Below are 24685 nucleotides of genomic sequence, written 5' to 3'. Positions count from 1 at the left end.
ATATGTTTAAGAATTGCTCAGGACTTTGTTTTGGGTATCAAAAAAAATTAGCTCTGTGTAACATTTTCATAGTTAATATAATTGCTAAGCTAAAAGAAGGTCAATAGAGAGAGAAGATTCAAAGGAAGGGAACTGAAAACAGCAGCTGTCTTATGAAGTAGGGAAAAAGAAAAGCTTGAGAGTCTTCTGGCTGGAGGTGTAGCTCCCAGGGAACACAGTTGGTATAGTTGCAAATAAATCCTAAAACAGGAAGTAAAGGGCTAGGAATATAGATCAATGGTAGAGCACTTTCCTAGCATGGATGAGGATTTGAGTTCAACTCTCAACACTGCAATATGAATAAATAGGGACCAAAACAAGTTTGTTACACATGAAGGAGAGTATTAGTAGTGTTCTGGTGAGTTCCTGTCCTCAGCCAGAACCATCAGCTTAGAGGGTTATGATCAAGGCTATCACCACAGCTGCAGAATATCATTCATGTATCAATTTGGCAAATTATAGCAAGCAGCTACTGAGTTAGGCACTGGAGACAAGGCAGTGAACAAAGCAAGTCCTGCTTCAAGAATTGTGCATGCCTTAAGGAGAACCACAGCAGGTGGAAAGAGGAAGGCTGTTGGAAGGAGAAGTTCTACTAGAGTCTAGGGGGGCTGTGCCAGGTCCAAGCCTATAAGCATTATGATGGCTGGGGGCACTAAAGAACATCTGCAGCCACCACAGTCCACAGTCCCTGGACTCCAACCCCCAAAAGGCATATCCCCATTTATCTCAGTGTGATCCTGTACGCCCACCTCTGGGGCAAAGGGATCAAGAGAAAAGAAAAGAAGTAAAGATAGGATAGACAGGGAAGAACAAAGAAATGTATTGTCGAAAGGGATAGTGTGCCTTCTACAAATCAGTCCCTGCATATGCTTGCTAAGGTTATGAAGGGCCTGCTGTGTGTGGTCCAAGAAGAGGGAATTATAAAAGGACATAAAGCTGCTGCCTCTCATTTTCCCCAGGAACTAGTTCGACAGCGAGGAGTCCTAGAACACACAGAAAAGATGGTGGACAAAATGGATCAAGATTTGAAGACTAGCCAGAAACACATCAACAGCATTAAGAGTGTGTTTGGGGGGCTCGTCAATTACTTCAAAGCCAAACCAACGGAGAACCCATCTGAACAGAATGGTACTCTTGCTCCCCAGCAGAATAGCAGGTAAGAACAGCTTACAGATATAAAGTAGCAGAAGTAGGTTTACTCCCAATACTGAAGACTTTCAGGTCTTGTCAGTACCTTCAAGGGATCCAGGAAGCCTGTAAGTTACTCATGAGGAGGGATTGTTGAAACAAATCTTTCTCCTCTGCTAAGGACATTCATTTGATTGGCATGTAGTCTGTAAATTCTGCATACATTGAATCTCCATTAAGTTACTACTTCCTCATGACCCTAATACTTGGCTATTTTCTTTTCTTTTGCTGTACTGAGAATTAAATCCAGGGGTACTCTAGCTCTGAGCTATATCCCCAGCCCTTTTTATTCTTTATTTTTTGAGACAGGGTCTTACTAAATTGCTGGGGCTGGCCTCAAACTTTGGAATCCTCCTGTCTCAGCCTCTAGAGTCCCTGGAATTACAGGTATATAACACCACACCCAATTGACCCTAGTACTTTGAGAATATTTATGAGAAGATTAGTATAAATGTGAATTTCTGCTTTTAAAAAGCCATAGCACAGGGCTCACTGTCCCTTCCCTCCAGGCACTTCCTGGATTTCATCATCTTGAATTTACTCAGCCTCCCAAATCACTGGGATTACAAGTGTGCACCACCATTCCTGGCTATGTTGCTTCTGTAGTTGTTGTAGATGGACAGAATACTTTTATTTATTTATTTTTGTGTGAGATACTGAGAATCAAACCCAGTGCCTCACATGTACTAGGCAAACACTCTGCCGCTAAGCTTACAGCCCCAGCCTCATACCTTTATTTTATTTATTTATTTTTATGTGACACTGAGGATCAAACCTAGTGTCTCACACATACTAGGCCAACTGCTCTACTACTGAGCCTAGCCTGATCCTTTATTTTTTTGGGGGGTGTACCAGGGATTGAACTCAGGGGCACTCAACCACTGAACCACATCCCCAACCCTATTTTGTATTTTACTTAGAGAAAGAGTCTTACTAAGTTGCTTAGTGCCTTGCTTTTGCTGAGTCTGGCTTTGAACTTAACATTTCTCCTCCTGAGCCTCCCAAACTATTGGGATTACAGGCTTATACCACCACACCCAGATTGATCCTTTATCTTTTGATTTATTCTTATGAGCATGTTTTTGGTAGTAATCCTTCTTGGTATGTTAAAGAGGTTGAATGCTGAATTTCAGGGAGTTAATTCTTCTTACAGATTTGTCTTTTAAATGTAGACAATGAACATATTCATATTTACTATACAATGAAAAATTTAAAGTCTGGGGATATAACTCAGTGGTAGAGTGCTTGCTTAGCATGTCAAGGCCCTGGATTTGATCCCCAGAAGTGAAAAATAAAAGGCATTGTAAATGAAAGATTTCACTTTAAAAAATGAATAAATAAATAGAAAATTAAAATCCATAGCATACACCTGTAATCTCAGCAATTGGGAGGCTGAGGTAGGAAGATCACAAATTTGAGGTCAGTCTCAACAACTTAGTAATACCCTGAGTATCTTAGTGAGACCTTGTCTTAAAATAAAAAAATATTAAAAGGACTGAGGATATAAATCCATGGTAAAGCACCTCCTGGGTTAATTCCCCAATACTGGTCTCCCCCGAAATTGTTTTTATGCCTTTATTCATTTATTTTTTATTTATTTATTTTTTTTAGAGAGAGAGAGATTTTTTTTTTAAAGAGAGAGAGAGAGAAGTTTTTAATATTTATTTTTTAGTTTTTTTCGGCAGACACAATATCTTTGTTTGTATGTGGTGCTGAGGATCGAACCCGGGGCCGCACACATGCCAGGCGAGCGCGCTACCGCTTGAGCCACATCCCCAGCCCCTCATTTTTTTATTTTTAAGTGGTGCTGAGGATAAAGCCCAGTGCCACACATGTACTAGGCGGTCATCCTAGCTCCCCAAAAAATAACTTTTTGACAACCAGCTTTTTGCATATCTAATCCAGTTTGCTCATTGACTTTCATTTTATAATTAGAGATTATTTTTCTCAAAAATTTTTGGCTAGAATACTGTAAAATCATAAAGAAGATTTTAGCAAACCAGATATGGTGGTATATGTCTGTAATCCCAGTGGCATTCTTGGGCAGTTTAGCAAGACCCTCAAAATTTAAAAGAAAAGGAATTTGGGATATCGCTCAGTGATAGAGTGCTAGTCTTGCATACACAAAGTCCTGAGTTGAATTTAGAGGCATTGATATAATTTGTGTAAAGAGAGTTAAGACAAGAGGTAGATTTCTGGGATACCTGGGAAGTAAGAAGATTCCAAGAATGTTCACCCAGAATAGTATCATGCAGAGAGGGAGGGCACAAACCAAAAATTACTGGTTTGGGGGCTGGAGCTATAGCTCAGTGGCAAAGCACTTGGCCTAGCACATATGAGGCACTAGGTTTGATCCTTAGTCCTGCATAAAAATAAATAAATAAATGAAATAAAAGCATTTAGGACTGGGATTGTGGTTCAGTGGTAGAGCATTTGCCTACTACATGTGAGGCACTGGGTTCAATCCCCAGCACCACATAAAAAAACTAAATAAACAAAATAAAGGTATTGAGTCCATCTACAACTAAAAATACTTTTAAAAAAAAAAGAGAAAAAAAAGTATTTTAAAGAAAAAGAATAATTGGTTTAAAAAATTGGTCAGGCAAGTGTATCAGGGGAGAGAGAAGGGGAGGGAAAGGGAAGGTACTAGGTAACGAGATCGATCAAATTATATTGTGTGTTTGTACAAACGTGGCATAATGACTTATATCGTGATGTATCATTATAATTCACCAAATATTTTTTTTTTTTAATAACATGGTCAGTCATTTAGCAGAGATGGAGAAGAATAATATATTGGGGGGAACCAGCTCCCAGATAGAGGCACCTGTCATGTTCCTGGGGACTGACTCATCATAGTGTCAGGATGGGCTGATAGTCTTGAGTTGTCAAGAAAAGTCCCTGTCTGTAGCCAAAGTCAGCAAACAAGGGTTTGTGGGACAGGAAGCAAAGTCAGAGATATTTTGTGGGAGATTATATGACAAGAGAAAAATAAATGACCACAAATTTTTAGTGACAAACTTCAAAATATAAAAATGTAATAATTGAGTGCAGGTTTTTGGTAATATAGCTCTATTAACCAGAAAAAAAAAATTGTGCTATTATCTGTAAAGGCCATTCATTGTTTGTGTTTATACAAAAATAGATGATTTTATGTTATCTTTATAATCTTATAATCACTACAATTTTAAATAATGGGATTTAAAAAAAAAAAAAAAAGATGGTGGACCAGATTTGGCCCATAGATTGTAATTTGCTGACCCCTGGTCTAAAGTATCTACTTATCATTTTTATCTACTTTTCATCTACCTTGTCCTAGGACTCATTTTTCTAAGTGAGGCCCTACTAATGAAATGCTATGCTTCTAAGGCAGGAGCCTTCAACTGTCCTCCTAAAAGGGAATGCTGAATTTTTTGCTTTGGTCAGAAGCATTTGATTTTTAGCACACACACATAACTTGAAAAGACTTAATGACATTATTATAGGGATTTTCCTTTTTAAATGTTGTAATTTTCTTTTATCCAAAGATTAAAAGAAGCCATAAATACAAGTAAAGAACAGGAGACAAAGTATCAAGCCAGCCATCCAAACCTCAGAAAGCTGGATGATGTAGGTAAGTGGTAAATAAAATAATCTACCAGAAGTATCTACTTCCTAATCCTCAGAACCCATGACTATGTTAGGTTTTAGACAATAGGAGAGTTATGATTATATGTGGAGCTGACTTTCAAATGGGGAGATTATCTTGGGTTATCCAGTTGGGCCCAAGATCACCCCAAGGGTCCTTCATATGTGGAAAATGGAAGCAAAAGAGAAAATGTCAGCCAGGCACAGTGGTGTACACCTATACTCCCATTTACTCAGGAGGCTGAGGCAGGAGGAATTGCCTGGCCAATTTAGGTAGACCCTATCTCAAAATAAAAAGTTAAAAGAAGTGGGGATGTAACTCACCCGAGTTCAATACCTAATACAACAAAAAGAGAATGTCAGAGTAGTGTACCTATGGATTCAATCCCTGATCCAAAAAAAAAAAACACACAAAGAGTGTCCAAGAGAGATCTGGAAATGCTGCACTGTTGGCTTTAAAGATGAAAGAAGGAACCACTTACAAAAGAATGTAGGTAAGGATAAGGAATTGGATTCTCTCCCAACATCCTACAGAAAAACATAGCACTGTCAATATCTTAAACTTCACTCATTGAAAGCCAGGTTAGACTTCCAATCTTCACAACTGAAAGAAAAGTTTGTGATAGTTTTGTCCCAGCAATAGGAGGAGACTAATATAACCCCCACTTCTGTTCAGAAGTAGCAGCATGGGCAAGGTGTACAAGGTAGACCTTGTGATATTAATAGGAGTAAGTCTACTGATATCAAATGATAGGCTCAGAAACATATCTGGAAAGGAGTTTAGGCCTCCTAGGACTTCTGTGAGCCCCTTGAAAACCACACATATCAAAACAATGGTAGAAATCCCCAAAAAACTAAATTTGATTAGTGGATGCTGATCTATGATGGGGGTGGGGGGATGGAGGAACTTTGGATTGGACAAAGGGGGGAGGATTGAGAGGGGTTATGAGGAAGGAAAGATGGTGGAATGAAATGGACATCATTACCCTAGGTACATGTATGATTGCACGAATGGTGCCTCTCTATACAGTATACAACCAGAGAATTGAAATGTTGCACTCCATTTGTGTATGATAAATTGAAATGCATTCCGCTGTCATATATAACTAAGCAGAACAAATAAAATTTAAAAAAAATAATGGTAGAATTTAAATACTGACTGTACCTAACTATGCCACTTTTGAGGAAGTCAGGATGCATCCTGACAGCACTAAAACCCATGTAGCTCCATAGGCACTCCTGGATTCAATCAGTTTGAGGGCAGGAGGGAGTATAGGAGTATACAGGGTCATAGTTGACATAGCTAAGGAAAGACCTGATAGAAGAAGGACTGGGTTGGGACATACTAATATGGGCACAATTCATTCTAGAAAGGGAGAAACCATGAGAGAAAATGAAGGTAAAATTAAAGTGCAAAGGACCCAAGAAAACCTATGTGGATATCATACACTGAAGAAATAAAATAGTACCCCATACCTGAAAGGGAACTGAAAAAAAATGGGCACCATATGTGTAGACTGGCTTCAGTAGGTTGATGTTAGAGGAAAGGAAATACAGTCAGCCCTTCATATTTGTAGGTTCTATATCTGCAAATTCCAAATTTGTGCACTCAAATAATCATCAATCCAAAATATTCTTAAAATCGTGCTGTACTAAACGTGCTGACTTTTAATTCTTGCCATTACTCTCTAAATAGTACAACATAACAACTATTTACATAGCACTTACATTGTATTGTTTTATAAGTAATCTAGAAATTATTTAAAGAATACAGAAGGAGCTGGGTATGGTAGCATACATCTGTAATTCTAGCAATTGGGAGACTCAGGCAGAAGGATCACAAATGGAGGCCAGCCTTGTCAACTTACCAAGATCCTGTCTCACCAGGTTCAGTGGCATGACAGTAATCCCAGCACCTCAAGGGCTGAGGCAGGAGGATTGCAAGTTCAAAGCCAGCCTCAGCAGTTTAATGAGGCCTTAAGCAACTTAGTGAGACCCTGTTTCAAATTAAAAAATAAAAAGGGCTGGGAATGTGGCTCAGTGGTTAAGTAGCCACAGGTTCAATCCCTGGTACAAAAAAAAAAAAAAAAACCCTGTCTGAAAATAAAAAGGGTAGGAAATGTAGCTCCATGGACACTCCTAGATTCAATCAGTTTGAGGGCAGGAAGGAGTATAGGAGTATAAGGAAATGTGAGTAGGTTATATGCATTTTATATAAGGCATTTTATATAAAGCATCCCTTCTTTTAGATATCTGTTGAGGATCCTGGAACTAATACACTATGATACAAAAGGATGACCATACTGTACTGTAGAGAGAGAAATTTATCCTAAAAGAGGCAAATCAAGGTGACAGGGCTTTTCTGTGTGCCTTTAGGAATTGAATTTCAAGGGCCAGAGGTGTAGCTCAGTGGCAAAGTGCTTGCCTAGCATACGTGAAGTCCAGGGTTCAACCCTAGTACTGCAAAATGGAGAAGGGGAAGGAACCCAGGCCCAATGGCACATATCTATAATTCCCAACAACTCAGGAGGGTGAGGTAGGATGATCACAAGTTCAAGGTCAGCCTCAGCAACTTAGCAAGACCCTCAGCAATTGGAAGGACCCTGACTCACAATAAAAAATAGAAATGACTGGGGTGGTAAAATGTACCTGAGTTCAATTTCTTGCACTAGAGGAGAAGGGACTGAAGTCTAAGGAACATTTCTTGGGGCAAATGTGCACTATTTAACAGTTCTTTTATGCTTACTTTAAGTAAAAAGACAGCATAGAAATAAATTTCCAAAAGAACAAAAAAATCACTCATAATCCCATTTCTGTAACTTTAACTTTGATTCTTTTTTTTAATATTTATTTTTTAGTTGTAGTTGGACACAATACCTTTGTTTTATTTATTTTATTTTTATGTGGTGCTGAGGATCGAACCCAGGGCTTCACACATGCTAGGCGAGCGCTCTACCACTGAGCCACAACTCTAGCACCCCCGTCTCTTTTTATTTTTGAAACAGGGTCTCACTAAGTTACCCAGACTCGCCTTGAACTTGGAATTGTCCTGCCTTAGCCTCCTGAGTTGCTGGGATTACAAGCATGCACCACTGCAACTGGCTACAACTTTTATTTTTAAACCTTGTCTCTCTGAGCACAGTGGCATTTGCTTGTAGTCCCAGCTATCCAGGAGACTGGGGCAAGAGAATTGCTTGTGCTTAGGATTTGAAGATAGCGTGGGCTATTTAACAAGACCCCATCTCAAAATTTTTAAAAAGCTAAAAGTGGAGCTGAGGGCAAGGACTGGGGCTGTAGCTCATTTGTAGAGAGCCTGCCTCACATGTGTGAGGCACTGGGTTCAATCCTTAGTACCACATAAAAATAAATAAAGATATTGTATCCAACTTCAATTTTAAAAATATTTTAAAAATAAAATTTAAAAAATAAAAAAGCTAAAAGGCACTGGGGGTGTAGCTCAGTGGTTGAGTGTGTGCTTAGCATGCACAAGGCCCTGGGTTCAATCCCTAGCACCCCTAAATTTTTTTTTTCCTTTCGATAACTGGGAATTGAACCTGGAGTACATTACCACTGAGCTATATCACCAAGCCTTTTTATTTTTTATTTTGAAACAGAGTCTCACTAAACTACTAAATCTCAGACTTGGAATCCTTGTGCCTCAGCCTTGAGAATCACTGGTATTACAGGTGTACACTACCACACCTACACCTTGTCCATGCACTTGTGTAATTTTTGCCCTGATGCAGTTCCTCTGCCATACAACAGTACTAGTATGACTGTGTCTTCTAGAGTCTGTGTACCCAGGGTTTGTCTAGTTGACCCATGGACTGAGAGTCTTGTTGGGGGGAGATTGTTTTTTGAGAGACAGGGTCTTGCTGTCTTTCCCAGGCTGATCTCAAACTTCAGGCCTTAGCCTCCCAAGAAGCTGGTATTATAGGCATGTACCACCACACCCAGCCCATGGGACTGCTTTGGACTCTTCCCTCATACGTTATATCTATTCCCACCCCTATCATTCTGCCGCAGCCCGGTTGGCTGGGCAAAATATCCGGGGGGTGACGAATAACTTGTGTACGTTGATGCAGCAGGAATAGGAGCTGTTTATTGTAGGATCTGAGTGATATTTATACATTTTACACAGCCTATCTAATTAGCATAAAATAGGTACAGCAGTCAACCAATAAGGAATCTCCACACTTAATGGCCCGCTTTTGTTACTTCACAAACCACTCCCTCTGGCATTTGGCCAGGCGCCATCCAGACTTGTTTATAGACTTTAACATTTCTCTGGCAAAATACCAGGTGCCAATCTGACTTGTTTACAGACCTTAACATTTCCCCCTTTTGTTTAATTTAAATAACGACCATAGTGTTTTTTACAGAAACACCATAAATAACCTGCTAGAAACAGGGAGGATACAAAATATTACAATACCAAGCCAATTGATGGCTCCATGCAAGAAGCCTTTGGAAAAATTATACCAGCAATGACACCATTTATAAAGATATCGAGCTACATTTTGTTGTAAATTACAGTTTGTTGTCTCAGTCCAGATAAAGTAGTGTCTCAATAGATTAACTCACAGTCCAGGTAAATTACAGTCCAGGTAAGTTCTGCAGGCAGCTAGCTTAAGTTGTAGCAGCAGAAACAGCAACAGCTTTGAAGTCTCCTGGGGTTCTCAGCTGAAGTTTCCTCAGGTTCTCAGCAACATTGTAAATTTTTTCACCTTTGTTTTCACCGGCACTGGAACGCAGGCAGGAACTCCAGATAGCTGAAGAAAATCTTGTAGCATTTTACTAAGAAAACAACCTTCTGAACAATTTAGTACATTATCTCAAGGTTTTTTACATTTTAAATAAGCCTTAATAGTGCTCATTACTCATTAGCTTCCAGGTGTGGGAGAACCATTGTAGTTACTTACATTGGAAATGATCAAACTTCAGGGACGCCAGTAGCGTCTTCTGTCAGCTGTAGCATCCCGGGCAGCCCCAGATGGCCCTGGGGAGAGTCCCAGACTCAAACTGTTTCAGAGCTCAGGGAGCAAAAGCCTGCGAGGCTGTGCCTCCAGGTCAGGTGTAGATTTGGGCTCACAGTGGCGATCAGCTCCCCTGGGCAGGGGGGTGGGGAAGAGCCCACAACTGCCGCTTGAAAAATTTTTGCTGCGCCATGATCGGCTTGGGCAGGTGGCAGCCGCCTTGTCGTTTCACGCACCCTCTGGTATCGAAAAGTATTTAGTAATAGCCTTTTGCTGCAACTTTTTTCCTGATAATCCTTCTTCTTCTGAACTTTCTTTTTCTTTCTGACTAGAGTTTCTGGGCTTTTATCAACACATGCCCTAACTATTCTTGGTTCCACTGGGGTGCCTTCTTTCCTTAGTAATTTACTTCTCACCCCTTCCATATTTTCGTCACAAAGACAATACAACATTTCAAGACAAAACAAGACACAAACATACTGCATCAGTCTTCTCCATTTTCTCGAAATGGCCATTTTTCCTCTCGCCCTATCTGCCTAGGGACGAGCAGATTGCTCCCGTCCTATCTATGGACAGGCAGCTTTTTTCGTCACTTACCCCCGAGTGTCCCGGGGCTCCCCGTAACAGGCCACCATCTGCCAAATATGGTTAGGTATCTATTTAAATTAAACAAAAGGGGGAAATGTTAAGGTCTGTAAACAAGTCAGATTGGCACCTGGTATTTTGCCAGAGAAATGTTAAAGTCTATAAACAAGTCTGGATGGCGCCTGGCCAAATGCCAGAGGGAGTGGTTTGTGAAGTAACAAAAGCGAGCCATTAAGTGTGGAGATTCCTTATTGGTTGACTGCTGTACCTATTTTATGCTAATTAGATAGGCTGTGTAAAATGTATAAATATCACTCAGATCCTACAATAAACGGCTCCTATTCCTGCTGCATCAACGTACACAAGTTATTCGTCACCCCCCCCACCCCCCCCACCCCCGTTATTTTGCTGCAGCCGGACTGCGGCAGAATTCTATATTGCCTCAGAGCCAGTTACTTCATTCCTTCCAGCCATTTGCCAAATTAAGACCATTTTCATGCCACGGGCAATGGATAAGCCTGTATGCCTAGCTACTCCAGAGGTTGACACAGGAGGATTACACATTTATGACCAACTTGGGCAACTTAACAATACTCTATCTTAAAAATAAAAAGGTCTGAAAGTGTAGTTCAGTAGTAGAGTATCCCTGGGTTCAATCCCCAGTATAATGAAAACCTAAAAGATACATTTTGTAATGAGATTGAGGAATAGCTCAGAGATAGAGCACTTGCCTACCGTGCTCAAGACCCTATGTTTGATCCCTAGCACTGCAAAAATAAAGCCAGGTGTGACAGCATATGCTATAACCCCAGTGACTCAGAAGGCTGAGGCAGGAGGAGCACAAGTTCTAGGCCAGCCTAAGCAACTTAGTGATACCATGTCTCAAAATGAAATTTTAAAAGGTGCTGAGTAATGGAGAGTTTCTTTCAGCCAAAAAGAATTAAATTATGGCTGGCCACAGTGGCACACACAATTTAGCAAGACCCTAAGAAACTTAGTGAGACTCTATTTCTAAATAAAATGTTAAAAGGGCTGAGGATATGGCACAGTGGTTAATCGCACCTGGGTTCAATCCCCAGTAACAACAACAAAAAAAAAGAATTCAATCTTTTCACCCATTTACAAGAAAATGGGTAAAACATAATGTTAAGCAAATTAAGCAAAACTCAGAAAGTCAAGGGTCAGTCTTATGTTTTCTTTCATATGTGAAAGCTAGAAGAGGACAAAGGAAAAGAAAGGTGGGAGGGGGGAATCTCATGAAAATCAAAGGGCAATCAATAAAGAAAGGGACCAGGGAAAGGGGGAATACTGGGGAATTATGTTGGCCAATTATATTGTTACATCATGTACGTGTACAAAGATGTAATAAATCCTATCTTTGTGTATTAATTATAGTGGGCCAATAAAAAATATGGAAAATAATAAAAAGGTGCTGGAGATGTAGTGCACTAGTAGAGCTCTCCTTCAATCCCTAGAACCAAAATAAAAAGATCAATTTCATGAAGCAGCATTTCAAAGGATATCAGTTAACCATTCTCCTTATGTTTCTAAATCAGATTCTGTCCTTGGAGGGCCTGGTTCTGCTGTGAATACAGAGGCTTACCCAAAGAACCCACACCTTCGAGCCTATCACCAGAAAATTGACAGCAACTTAGGTAAGACCAAGAGCTGCATCAGCCTCTATAAATCACTTATCTTCCAGGTAGCTCATGCCAAGCACAGCCAGCATACACAAAGCCACCAGTTAGTTGCTCTTTATCCATGTGTCCTGTAAATAAAGTGGTCCTGCTCATCTCACCACCTCACCATCTCCGGAATCTATCCACTTCTATTTCCTGCTTTTCTGTTTTTTCAATCAACCAAGTCATGCCTTCCTCTTTTTTTTTTTTTTTTTTTTAGTTGTCAGTGGACCTTTATTTTATTTATTTATATGCTGGGCTAAGAATTGACTCCAGTGCTTCACACGTGCTAGTCAAGTGCTCTACCTCTGAGCTACAACCCCAGCCCCTGTACCCACCTCTTGGTTGGATCCTGACAGTAGCAGGACCTAGGAGTCCCTGTGAGGCCTACATCACAGCCTTGCTGTGACTACTTGCTCCATCCTTCCTATATAGCCACATGGAGCCCCATTTCCCCCACTATGAAACTGGCTGCTCCTGAGGATTAGTAGGAGAGTTGCATGAACTGACAATGTGAACATTTAGGAAAGTGCCTGGGTTGATAAGAGTTGGCGGTCACTTGGCACATTATCCACACAGCTGCCAGAGTGATCTTTCAAAACAGAAATCAGGTGGTATCTTCTTCCAAAGCTCTCTGGTGTATACCCCTGTACACTTGGAACACAGTACAGGCTTATTGCCCTTGCCTCCTCCCCGCAACCCCTCTTTCCCTCACTACTGTTGGCTCCTGTGGACTTTTTTCCCCTTTCTTCCTCACATGCCCATCTTCCTGGAGTGACCTTTCAGGCTAGCCCCTTCTCACACAGTTAGTTCTGTTTCATTGTGGCCTCCTCCTTTTTTTTTTTTTTTTTAGCTAGAGATTGAACACAGAGGCTCACACATGCTAGCCAAGCATTCTATCACTGAATTATGTCCCCAGCCCTTGACTTCCTCTTATAATCACTCAGAGCCCTGATTTTCTACAGTCCTGCCCATCTGCTTGTGGTCCTCTCTGCTGGTTATTGGCTGTCTTCTGAACCACAGAGTTAATTTCAGGAGAGCATGCGAATGTGTCTGTTCTACCACCACTTTATTTACAGGGCCCAGTAGGAACACTTGATGATATATATATATTTTTTTTTAATGGGAAGAGAAGTCAGTCATTTGAGGTCCAAATGGAGAGCCATGCTCAAGCAGCAGGAGTTGGCTCATGGACATGAGTTTATTCAAAGATATGTCTCAGATATGCTACCTCCTCTTACCTTTACTACTCAAACAGGAACCTCACCACAGTTATCTGAGTTACTCTCAGTCTCCTGGCCCTTATTAGGAGCTGGCAAAGTGAGTGAGAAAATAATAATAATTCTCCCTGCTCTAAACTGGAAGGCACAACTGAAACCCATGAAGATGCATGTTGGGTATCTGTGCAGAGGCTTCTTCTGCTCATTCCCATGAGGGGACAACACCAATGGATTCCTTTCCTTGTTTTTCTACAGTGATGTTCATTCCAGCAGTCTGATCCTATAACATAAATGTCATATTGGTTGAATGAATACTCTTTTTTGTATTTTATAAACTGTTTATTTCCTTGTTAGTTTTTTCCTACTTACACTGATATGTCAGAAAACTTCTCATTACAATGAATTTCTGTTCAGTCTTCTCTTCCTCCCTCCCCTCATTTCTTTCTCAGATTACATGATGTCTGTAGTCTTTTTCTTCTTAATGACATTTAACTTTGTTTCTTTTTCTTTTTTTTTTTTTTTTAGATGTAAGAGCTAAATTGCTCAGGCTGGCCCTGAATTGCTGGGCTCGAGGATCTTCCTGCTGCCTCCCAAGTAGCTGAAACTAGTGTGCACCACTGCACCTAACTTAACCTTTGTTTTTGATTCATTATTAGAAAATTAGGTAAATAAGTGCCATGAGAAAAAAAACACCCATAACCTTCCTGTCTGGCAGTGTTTGCTAATTTGGTATAATCCTTCCATTTTTCATGTATGTATGTATACTTGTATCTATAATATCAGATGTACTTGGCATTATGTCAATGTATTTACTTTTTATTTATTTATTTTTAGTTGTAAATGGACATAATACCTTTATTTTATTTTTTATGTAGTGCTGAGGCTCAAATCCAGTGCCTCACACATGCTACATAAGTGTTCTACCACTGAGCCACAACCCCAGCTGCATATTCACTTTTTTTTTTTTTTTTTTTTTTTTTGTAGTTGTAGAGGGACAGCATGCTTTTATTTTATTTGCTTATTTTTGTATGTGGTGCTAAGAATTGAACCCAGTGCCTCACCCATGCTAGGCAAGCGCTCTGCCACTGAGCCCCAGCCCCAGCCCATATATTTACTTTTGTATCCTGCTTTTTCACTTATGTCTCGAATACTTTCCTAAGCTACAAAATTTATTTGAAAAGCGCCACTTTTAAAAGTTCCACTCGGGGCTGGGGCTGTGGTTCAGTAGTAGAGCACTTGCCTAGCATGTGGGAAGCACTGGGTTCAATTCTCAGCACCACATATATATAAATGAATCAAATAAAGGTCCATCAACATCTAAAAAAAATTTTTTTAATTAAAAATAAAATAAAATTTCCACTCTCACCAGGCACAATAGTGCACACCTGTAATCCCACTAAGGCAGGAGGATCACAAGTTTGATGCCAGCCTTAGCAACTTAGCAAGGCCCTAAGCAACTGAGTTCAACCCCCAGTACAAAAAAAAAAAAAAATTCTATCCCCCCGCTCTTGGACATTATTTTCAATGTTTGCTACCATAAATCATCATTTAACCATTCCCATGCAGCAGAATTCTGGCCACATTTTGTAGCTTGATTAGTAGAAATAGAGTCAGCAAATATCTCATTAATCATTAAAGGAAATGTTTATGTGGAATTGGGGTTGTGTTGTGGCTCAGTGGTGGAGTGCTTGCCTGGCATATATGAGTCACTGGTTCAATCCTAGCACTGCATATAAATAAATAAAACGAAGGTATTGTATTCGTCTACAACTTAAAATTTTTTTAAAAAAAAAGAAATGTTTATGCAAAAAAGAACATGAATTTTAGAGAACAGACATAAACAAGAGCAAATAAATAACTTTTTCTGCCACTCACAGCTTACCACTGTTACCTTCAATGAAAATGTAAATTTTTTGTTCTGTTTTTGTTTAGTGAGTTGCCCAGGCTGAATTTGAACTCCTGAGTTCAGGGAATCTTCCTGCCTTAACCTCCCCAGCAGCTGGGATTATAAGCAAGAACCATTATGCCCTGCTTATTGTCATTTCAGATCTCTGTGACCTATGCCATTAGGGAAGTGGTTTTCTTTTTCTTTTTCTTTTTTTCTTTTTTTAATTTTTTTTAGTTGCACATGAACATATAGTATCTTTATTTATTTATTGGTGCTGGGGATTGAACCCTGTGTCTCACCATAGAAGGCAAGCACTCTACCACTGAGCTACAATCCCAACCCCAGAGAAGCTGCTTTCAACCCACCAGTAGCAGCCCTCTCCATACCCATAGGCTTCTCCCCTCAACTCCACCCTCCTTCACCCTCAGAGTTCAGAAAAGAACCAGACAGATAGCCACCTCTGTTTTTTTTGTTTGTTTGTTTGTTTATGTGGTGCTAAGGTTCAAACCCAGTGCCTCCCACATAATAGGCAAGTGCTCTATCATTGAGCCCCAACCACAGCCCCCAGATAGCCACCTCTTGATTCTGTCTTCTGGACTTTGCACTCCAGAATAAGATTCTCCAAGACCAAAAATGTGTCTGCCCAGATTTGATCACCCTATAGACACCCAAAGGTGCTCCAGAGCCTCTTTATCCTTCATCAGGAAAAAGAACCTTCAGTACCTGCTGGCAAGGACAGGAGAATGGAAACTGAGGAAGGATGCTGAATTCAAGGAGTGAGCAGGATAAGGACTGAGTGCTATCCACCACTGGAGGCTGAAGGTGTACATAGGCACTGAGGACTTGTGGCCAGGTAGTCCCCACAGCGTAAAGTATGGAGAACAAAGAACCAAGGCCCAAGTGGGCAACTGGCTCCTCTGGCCAGCTGTCCCAGCTGACACAGGCTATACAGGCACTTTTGTTTACACTCTTTCCTAACCACACCTTCCTCCCATTTCAGGAACTCTTGTCCTTCGACTTATTGCCTAGTAGCTTTGTTTTACCATACTTCTTCCTCCCTTAAATCCAGTAGTATTTACCACAGAACTATATTCCCAGCCCATTTTAATTTTGAGACAGGTTTTCACTGAGTTCCCCAGGCTGACCTTGAACTTGTGATCCTCCTACCTCAATTTCCCAAGTCGCTGGGATACAGGCATACACCACTATGCCTAGCTACTTTGCCATATTTTTGGCCTCAGCCTACCTGTTTGCCTGTCCTTAGCAGTACCAGATTCCAAGAAACTTTCTGAGGCCTGGGGTGACCATATGGGTTTTACTGTCCATGGAAAACAAATCATGGGTTTCTAGGATCTCAGGAAGCATAGAGCTGAGAGTATTTGGCGGGGGGGGGGGGGGGGGGACATTTTTTTTTTTTTAATGTTACTGCTAAGTACTTGTGTGTGCTGACCTCTTCACTTAATATTTAATTTTTCAAGAAAGGAGAGTTAACAAAGCACCATCTCTCCTCTTTTACTTCCAGCTCTTTCCTAGCCTGCTATTCACAGTACAAGGGCAGATAGCAGCCCTGGGTGAGTTCTCCACCCCAGTGCACATGCACACACATTATCACAAACCTAGGAAAGACACTTTACAATCTTCCAGCAGAACCAGTTAACACTTATCTCTGCAGTTGGTGCAGAGCTACCAGGGGAAACTAGAATTCCTTGGCATGTCTGCCCCTCAGCCTGTCCTCAGTTGTCTTCATATCATCTTATACACTCCTAAGCTATGTCCTTATAGACATTATCCATTTTAAAAGTGAATGTTAAGGGCTGGGGTGGTGGCTCAGTGGCAGAGCGCTTGCCTAGCATGCATGAAGGAACTGCACCACATAAAAATAAATAAAACAAAGGTATTCTGTCCATCTACAAAAAATATTTTTTAAAAAAGTGAACGTAAGGCCAGGCACAGTGGCACACGCCTGTAATCCTAGTGGCTCCAGAGGCTGAGGCAGGAAGATCACAAGTTTGAAAACAGGCTCTAAACAATTTAGTGACATCTTGCCTCAAAATGAAAAAATAATAAAAGGGACTGGGATGGTGCTCAGTGGTTAAGTGCCTCTGGGTTAAGTTAGCTGAGCCCAGTGGCCCATACCTGTAATCCTAGCATTTTAGGAGATTGAGACAGAAGAATCACAAATTAAAGGCCAGTCTCAGGGAGACCCTTTCTGAAACAAAACCAAAAAAATAGCCAGATACAATAAGCACACCTATAATCCCAGCAATTTGGGAGGCTGAGGCAGGAGGACCATAAGTTCAAGGCCAGCCTCAGAAATTTAGCAAGGCCCTAAGCAACTTAGCAAGACCCTGTCTCAAAAAGACTAGATATGTAGCTCAATTATAAAGCTCCTTAGGCCCCTAATTTCAATCCTCAGTAGCAAAAAATAAATAAAATATAAAGGACTGGGGATGTAGCTAAGTGGTAGAGCACCCCTGTGTTAGGTCCTCAGTACCCCCAAAAAAACTTTTTGGAAAACAAAACATATTAACAGTTGTTATCTTGGAAGAGAGGGAGGTGGCTTCTATTTAAACACTTTTTATTGCGTAAACAGATTTTTTTTTTTTTCTCACCTGGACATGTTTGGAATATATAACCAACTTCCTGGAGCTTAGACTGTTTTAGGAGAAAGAGGACTCGACAATCCAGATGTTGCTAAGCAGCTGGGAGGGACTTAGAAGCATTTCCAAGTACTGTGACTGCATTTGCTCAGGCCTGCTTATTATTTCCTTCTCTCACAGATGAACTGTCCATGGGACTAGGCCGTCTCAAGGACATAGCCGTGGGGATGCAGACAGAAATTGAGGAGCAGGATGACATTCTTGACCGACTAACAACTAAAGTGGACAAGTTAGATATCAATATAAAAACCACAGAAAAAAAAGTTCGACAACTGTAGAGAAAGTGTTCCATTTCATTGTGATGAAAAGATTGGAAAGATCTTGTTTTAAATTCTCAAGAAATTTCATGTATTACTTAGTATGTAATTTAATGTGTGTTTACAAATGTTATAACAGAATGGGTCTTAAGAGATTTTTGTTGAGATGAAGAAATGTGTCCTATTTTTTTTTTTAGAGCCAACACCTGCCTTAAATTCTTTCAGCTGAATAACTGAGAGTTTTTAGTTTGAGCACAGTAATCTAACCCTGAATATCTTTGGCCTTTGATTACCATCCTCAAAGTAGAAGAAAAAGTTTCATTTCTTACTTTCATCAGTATATGGGAGGATATGGGCAAAATTTCAGTCTGGCAACCATACCTGTGTTTCCCTATTTGTTATATTTCTCATTTGTAGACCTTATGTAAGTCAGAGTGTAAGGGACCCTGTTCTTAGCAACTTGGGAGGCTGAGACAAGAGGATCCCAATTTCAAGGCCAGTCTCAGTAACTTAGTGAGAACCTTAGCAACTTAGTGAGACCCTGACCCTAAATAAAAAATAAGATTAAAAGACTACTGTTTATATCTCAGTGGTAAAGCACCCCTGAGTTCAATCCCAAGTATTAAAAAAAAAGAAAAGAAAGAAAGAAAGAAAGAAACCCTGTGTTTATAGGGGAGGTTCTTTCCCACACCCTTATAATGGAAGTCATTGCACATACCCAATTTTGAGCACATTGTGATTAGATTCTCTCCTCCCCCTAGAAAAATATCAGTGTTAGATCCAGACATATAGTATGGCACATTCTTTGCTCTTTTGTTGACAGATGTCACCTGTTCTCCTACTGAGCTCTGTCATTGGTATAAATTTCAATAGGTGGACTTTAGACCAGCATTGCTCAAGGTGATGCCTGGAATGGGCAGGGAATTGGCCCCTACCTACTCTTACATTCTCCATCTGTGGTTGGAAACAGATTCTCCATTGGCTCAAGGACACCTTGCTGACTGACCTAAGGTGTCTGTAGAATTTATGGAAATAGAATATCATACATATGGGCTACCAGTGGTCTTATTCCACTGAGCCCTTCACCCCACTGGGGAATCACCATTGCCAAGTCCTCAGCATAGCAGAGTGTTTATTTGATGCCTGGAGTCCGCTGACCCATCCAAGACTCTCAACCACTCTTCTGTTACTTCCTGCAAGGTGACATTTGAGTCATTGCGTTGGTTCTCTGTCACCCAGTTTTAGGAATAAAATTCCACAAATGATGCTGACCTTGTATAAAAAGATTTGGCTAAGAAAAAATATAAAGCCGGGTATGAGCTACATTCCCAGCTCACCCTTATCTTTTTAAAAAACAATTAAAATATTTCAAAGATGGTAAAAAGTACTGATTTTAATAGTAAGGTCAGAAACTTGAAGTAACATTGCCTTCCCACTTAATATGTGGCACCATCCTGTGGATCCTGTGGCATTTCATGATGCTTTCCTTTAAAGTCTATAGTCTATAAATGAATGTCCCACAAAGCAAAGGAAACCTCCTTAAAGTACTTGCTACAGGGCTAGGATTATAGCTCAGTGGTAGGGCACTTGCCTAGCACATATGTGGCCCTGGATTCAATTTCTGACACTACAAAAACAAAAAAAAAGTGTAACAGTGCATTAGTTTTTTTGTTTGGTTTTGGATTTTTATTTTGAGGTTTTGTTGGTGGTGGTTTTTTCTTTTTTTTTTTTTTTTTTTTTAACAATATTGGGGATTGAACCTAGAGCCTCATGCATGTTAGGCAAACACTTTCCAACTGAGCTACATCCTTAGCCCACAACTAGTGTCTGTATAGCAATTTGTAAAAGTTTCATCCCACACATTCAAACCTTCCTAAAAATAGTGGCAGCCTGGCTGGAGATGTAGCTGAGAGTTAGAGTGTTTGTCTAGCATGAGAGGCCCTAGAATTGATCCCCAGTGCTATTGGGGGGAAAAACGTTTTTCATTTAAAAAATGCAGACCAGCTTTTGTATATTTAATACCTCCTAATGGTTTCTAATTTTTTTCCTCTAACACCTTCCTATCATAATGTTTCTCTTTATCACCATCAGGCACAGAGTTGTGGAGATTTTAACCATTATACCTCAGATTTAAGCATTTTTGTTGTTTTAAATAAATACACAGTGGTGCATGCCTGTAATCCCAGTGATTTGGGAGACTGAGGAAGGAGGATTGCAGGTTCAAGGCCATCAAGACCCTATTTTAAAATAAAAAGGGACTGAGGTGTGATCAGTGGAAGAGGGCCTCTGAGTTCAATCCTTAGTACCACAAAAAATAATTACATATGTAAACATTCTCATCAGCAGCCTTCCATTTGCATTATGGAATAAGTAATTCATCTTAGTTGAAGCAAAGTAACATTTCATGAATCTTCTCAATCTTCTCTTTTGTTAGGGTAATGAAACCAATCCTTCCCCTTCCATTTTTTAATATGGGGGATTCTACGCTTTTGCTTTATCTGTTTTCCTCACATTAGAGGGCCTGTTCTTGTTCAGAACCTCTTGTTCTAAAGGCTTTTCCTGAGGGACTGTCCCTTTGCTGTTGACAGCTGGCTGCTGCTTCTTGCTAAGTCTTCACCTACTCCCTAGCCCATGAAGGACTGGTTGCTGGTGCTACTTTATAAAGCAGAGTTGTTTGTATTTTCACAGAGAACAAAGGAAGACCTGAGGAGGCTCCAGAATCTATCTTTATGATAGATCTTTATGATTGTGATCAAAAAGAAAGAATCCTACCTTTTGGATTAGACATACAAAGTTGCCATGGCTGGGGCTAATTGTGGAGCAGACTTTGGCACCCCAGTCAATATCAATAAACTCATCTTTCTTGCCAGATGGGATCCACAAGACAGATTTTGATTTCCACAGGGGTCTTTTCCACATTGTTTAGGAAAGGAAACCTGAATTTAACTCAAGTGGCAAGAAAAAAATATAGCAGAGATTTTCATTTTTCTTAACTTCTTTTTTGTGAATATGTAATTTTAAGTATACACTACACCAGTTTAGTAAAAATCTTCCACAAGCCTTTCTACAAAATTTTTAAAGTTATGAATGTTGTTAAGTATCTTCAATTATGATGAATGAGATATATCATATACATGTTGATGAGCCAGTCATTGAAAATGCTTATCTTGGTATCATCTTGGGATGGGGACTTTTTTTCAGAATATGTATCAGAACAGATAGTATCCTCCATGCCTTCAACTTAACAAATGAGCATATTAAAATAAAATGTGAAGCTGTTTTTTAACCAAAGTCTGTCTCCTACATAATTATTTTGAAAGAGTTGATGGAGGGGATTCTATTTGTTGAGCCTTGATACTTGAAGCCACATTTAGAAATCCTTTTACCTATAATCCTCCTGTAATCCCAGCAACCCAGGAGGCTGAGGAAGGAGAATCACAAGTTCAAGATGAGCCTGAGCAATTTAACAAGACCTGAAAGAAATGAAAAGGCCTGGGGTTGTAGCTTAGTGGTTAGAGCACTTACCTAGCATGTGTGAAGCCTGGGTTCAATCCCCAATATCTCATACACACAAACACGGGGGGGAAAAAAAAAAAACAAAACTTTGATGTCATCAGCTCTTTCAATCTGTCTTCTATCTCCTGGTCCCTCTGTAGCTAAGACCAAGACCTAGCAAACTTCTGAGGTTTTTTTATTGTTATTTCATTTGCTAATAATCTGTTTCAGTAAATGGTACCAACTCTCAGCCTCTTAATTCCCTGGGATTACAGCCGCGTGCGCCACCATGCCCCATTCTTTTGGGAAAGGGTACTGGGAATTAAACCATTGAGCTACATCCCCAGCACTTTTTATTTTGTGACAGGGTCTTGCTAAATTGCTGGGGCTGATCTGTTGTAGTTGGACACAATATTTTTATTTTGTTTTTATGTGGTGCTGAGGATCGAACCCAGGGCCTCGCACGTGCTAAGCAAGCACTCTACTGCTGAGCCACAATCCCAGTCCCACATCCCCAGCCTTTTTTAAAAGACAGGGTCCTACTAAATAACCAAGGCTGGCCTCGAACTTTCAATCTTCCTTCCTCAGCCTTTCCAGAAATTGGAATACAGGTATGTGCCACCATGTCCAGCAGACTGGGTACTTTATAAAGAATAAAGGTTTAGCCAGACATGATGGCACATGCCTGTAATCCCAGCAACTCCAGAGGCTGAGGCAGGAGAATCACAAGTTTGAGGCCAGCCTCAGCAATTTAGCAAAGCCCTAATTGCCATTAATGAGACCCTATCTCAAAATTAAAAAGCTGAGGATGTGGCTCAGTGGGTAAGCACTCCTGGGTTCAATCCCCAGTACCAAAAAAAAAAATTTTTTTTTTTGATAAAGGTTTATTCAGCTTATGGTTCTGGAAGCTGAGAGATATGAGGATGAGAGGGACCACCTACTGAAGGCCTTCTTGCTAGTGGAGATTCATGATTTAGCAACTTCTATAAAGGACCAGAGACTAAATGTTTTAGGCCCACAGGCCAAATGGTCACTGTGGAAACTGACTCTGCCATTGTGCAAAAGCAGCCAAAGACAATAAATTGAGAGTGGCTATGTTCCAGGATGTCATTGGAGCTTGAGGCATGCGGGCTAGAGAGCCTGCAGAACCACGACCTGTAGCATCAGAGGGTTGGATCCTCAGTACCATATAAAAATAAATAAATAAAATAAAGGTATTGTGTCCATCTACAACTAAAAATATTTTTAAAAAATGGCCTCCAATAAAACTACATTGCAAAATATGGGAACAAAACAGAAATGAAAAGAGTAAAAAAGTTGAAGAGGTAGAGCCTAAAGAATTTGTGGTAGAAAAAGTACTAGACTGATGTGTAGTTAATGGAAAGGTGGAATATTTCCTGAAGTGAAAGGGATTTATAGTTGCTGACAATACTTGAAAACCTGAAGAAAATTTAGATTGCCAGAGTTAATTGAAGCATTTCTTAATTCTCAAAAAACTGGTAAAGAAAAAGATGGTACCAAAAGAAAATCTTATATCTGAGAGTGAATCTGATGATAGCAAGTTAAAGAAGAAAAGAGATGCCACTGACAAACCAAGAGGCTTTGCCAGAGGTTTTGATCCTGAATAAATAATTGGTGCCACAAATAGCAATTGATGTTTCTCATGAAATAGAAAGATTCAGATGAGGCAGACTTGGTGCTGCAAAGAAGCAAATACGAAGTGTCCTCAAATTATAATTGCTTTTTATGAAGAGACTAACTTGACATTCTTGTCCAGAACATGAAGCTCAATAATTGTTTGCATTGTTTTATGTGTGTGTGTGTGTGTGTGTGTACACATAAATATATAAAACTGGGCCTTGATTTTTTATTTACTAGCATGAAAAAATATCTAAAGAAAATCAAATTTGAGATGTTGATTTTGAAAGTAGTATTGAGAAATTGTTGTGTTTTATTTTTTTGTTTTCCATCAGTAGCACTGGTTACTTTGAACGTATAAAAGCTTTCTGTAGTTGCTTCCTTTATCAAAGAAAAGGATTTGATATGATGGTATATTTCTCTGCTTTTCTAAAAGTTGAAGAAATTTTCCATAGGCATTACTCATAACTTGTTTTTAATTCATGTGCCTAAGAACCATTCTGGGGGTTTTGTTGATTTGTTTGTGCATGCATGTGTTCGTATGTACATAAAATACTTACATAATGGGTTTTGTTTTTTAAACTTTTACCAAAACAAAAACAATGGGTGGTAAATCCAAGTTCCTGAGATACCATCATTCTCTGCAACCTAAGAAATAAATCACTACACGTTAAGATGAAATTTTCCTGAAACCATAACCCTTAAGATTAAATAAATGATTCTGTAGTTAATTGGACAGTTTAAATTGGATAGTTAAAAGCAACCACATTAAATTTACATCTATCATCACATAAACACAACAGTTTTATTTGCAAAATTCCTGAAAGGAAAAATATTATCACTATCAACAACTTTTACACCCAGACAAGTAAACTAGACAAATCTTAGTTTGTCTTAATTAGCAAGACTTAAGTGGACATGTTAAGGGTTCCTCTAGTTAGCCATTCCTTTTTTAAAAGTTTAGAAATCTATGTACTCATAATTCATGGAATGTCTTAATATTTGGCTCATTAAAAACTGATCAAATGGCTGGAGATGTTGGCAGTTGACAACCTGATCACATAAATGAGTGAGGAAGTTTTTTATAGTCTAAATTATTGACCTGTTTATTCCTTACATGTAGGTTTAATCTTTTCAGTATTTAGATTACTGGTTCAACACAAGCCAGGAAAGTAGCTTTGGTAGTAATCAGAATGTTACCCAACTCTATATTGTTTACTTTATTGTAAATACTGGTGAACATTAAATTCCTTTAATAGTAATAAATAAATAAAATACAAAATAGAGTTGGGGATCTGGCTCTGTGGTCAAGTGCCCCTGAGTTCAATTCCTGGTCCCCCCCCCCACCAAAAAAATGGAATAAATAAAAATTTTAAAAAATTAAAATCACCTTTACATTAATGAAGAGGACAAGCCATGAATAGGCTAAAGAA

General features: G+C 39.6%; 1 protein-coding gene, 1 non-coding gene and 1 pseudogene across 3 annotated transcripts in view; all 3 read left to right on the top strand.

Annotated features, from left to right (window-relative positions):
- The window catches only part of Snap29 (synaptosome associated protein 29), a 32254-nt gene extending 10844 nt beyond the window's left edge, over nucleotides 1-21410 (top strand). The window contains exons 2-6 of one of the 2 annotated variants that reach the window (XR_013091920.1): nucleotides 999-1195; nucleotides 4755-4840; nucleotides 11972-12070; nucleotides 13840-13978; nucleotides 17983-18053. Coding sequence is in view for 1 of the 2 variants with exons in the window: in XM_076862637.1 (XP_076718752.1) it covers nucleotides 999-1195; nucleotides 4755-4840; nucleotides 11972-12070; nucleotides 17983-18140 (540 nt within the window). In the remaining variant the exon portion in view is untranslated. Of the gene's footprint in view, nucleotides 1-998; nucleotides 1196-4754; nucleotides 4841-11971; nucleotides 12071-13839; nucleotides 13979-17982 lie in introns of both variants that reach the window. The other variant, XM_076862637.1, reaches the window with a different exon arrangement.
- Nucleotides 8301-8372, top strand: Trnaa-agc (transfer RNA alanine (anticodon AGC)). Its single transcript has one exon. It is a non-coding gene; the product is annotated as a tRNA-Ala (tRNA).
- A 67-nt stretch (nucleotides 21411-21477) lies between the features above and the next one.
- On the top strand, nucleotides 21478-24482 carry LOC143404610 (chromobox protein homolog 3-like; annotated as a pseudogene).
- The last annotated feature ends 203 nt before the right edge of the window (nucleotides 24483-24685 follow it).

This window comes from Callospermophilus lateralis, chromosome 1, assembly GCF_048772815.1.
Source record: "Callospermophilus lateralis isolate mCalLat2 chromosome 1, mCalLat2.hap1, whole genome shotgun sequence".
NCBI classification, from domain to species: domain Eukaryota; kingdom Metazoa; phylum Chordata; class Mammalia; order Rodentia; family Sciuridae; genus Callospermophilus; species Callospermophilus lateralis.
The sequence above is the reverse complement of the archived record's forward strand: the minus strand, read 5'-3'. Positions and strand labels throughout refer to the sequence as shown.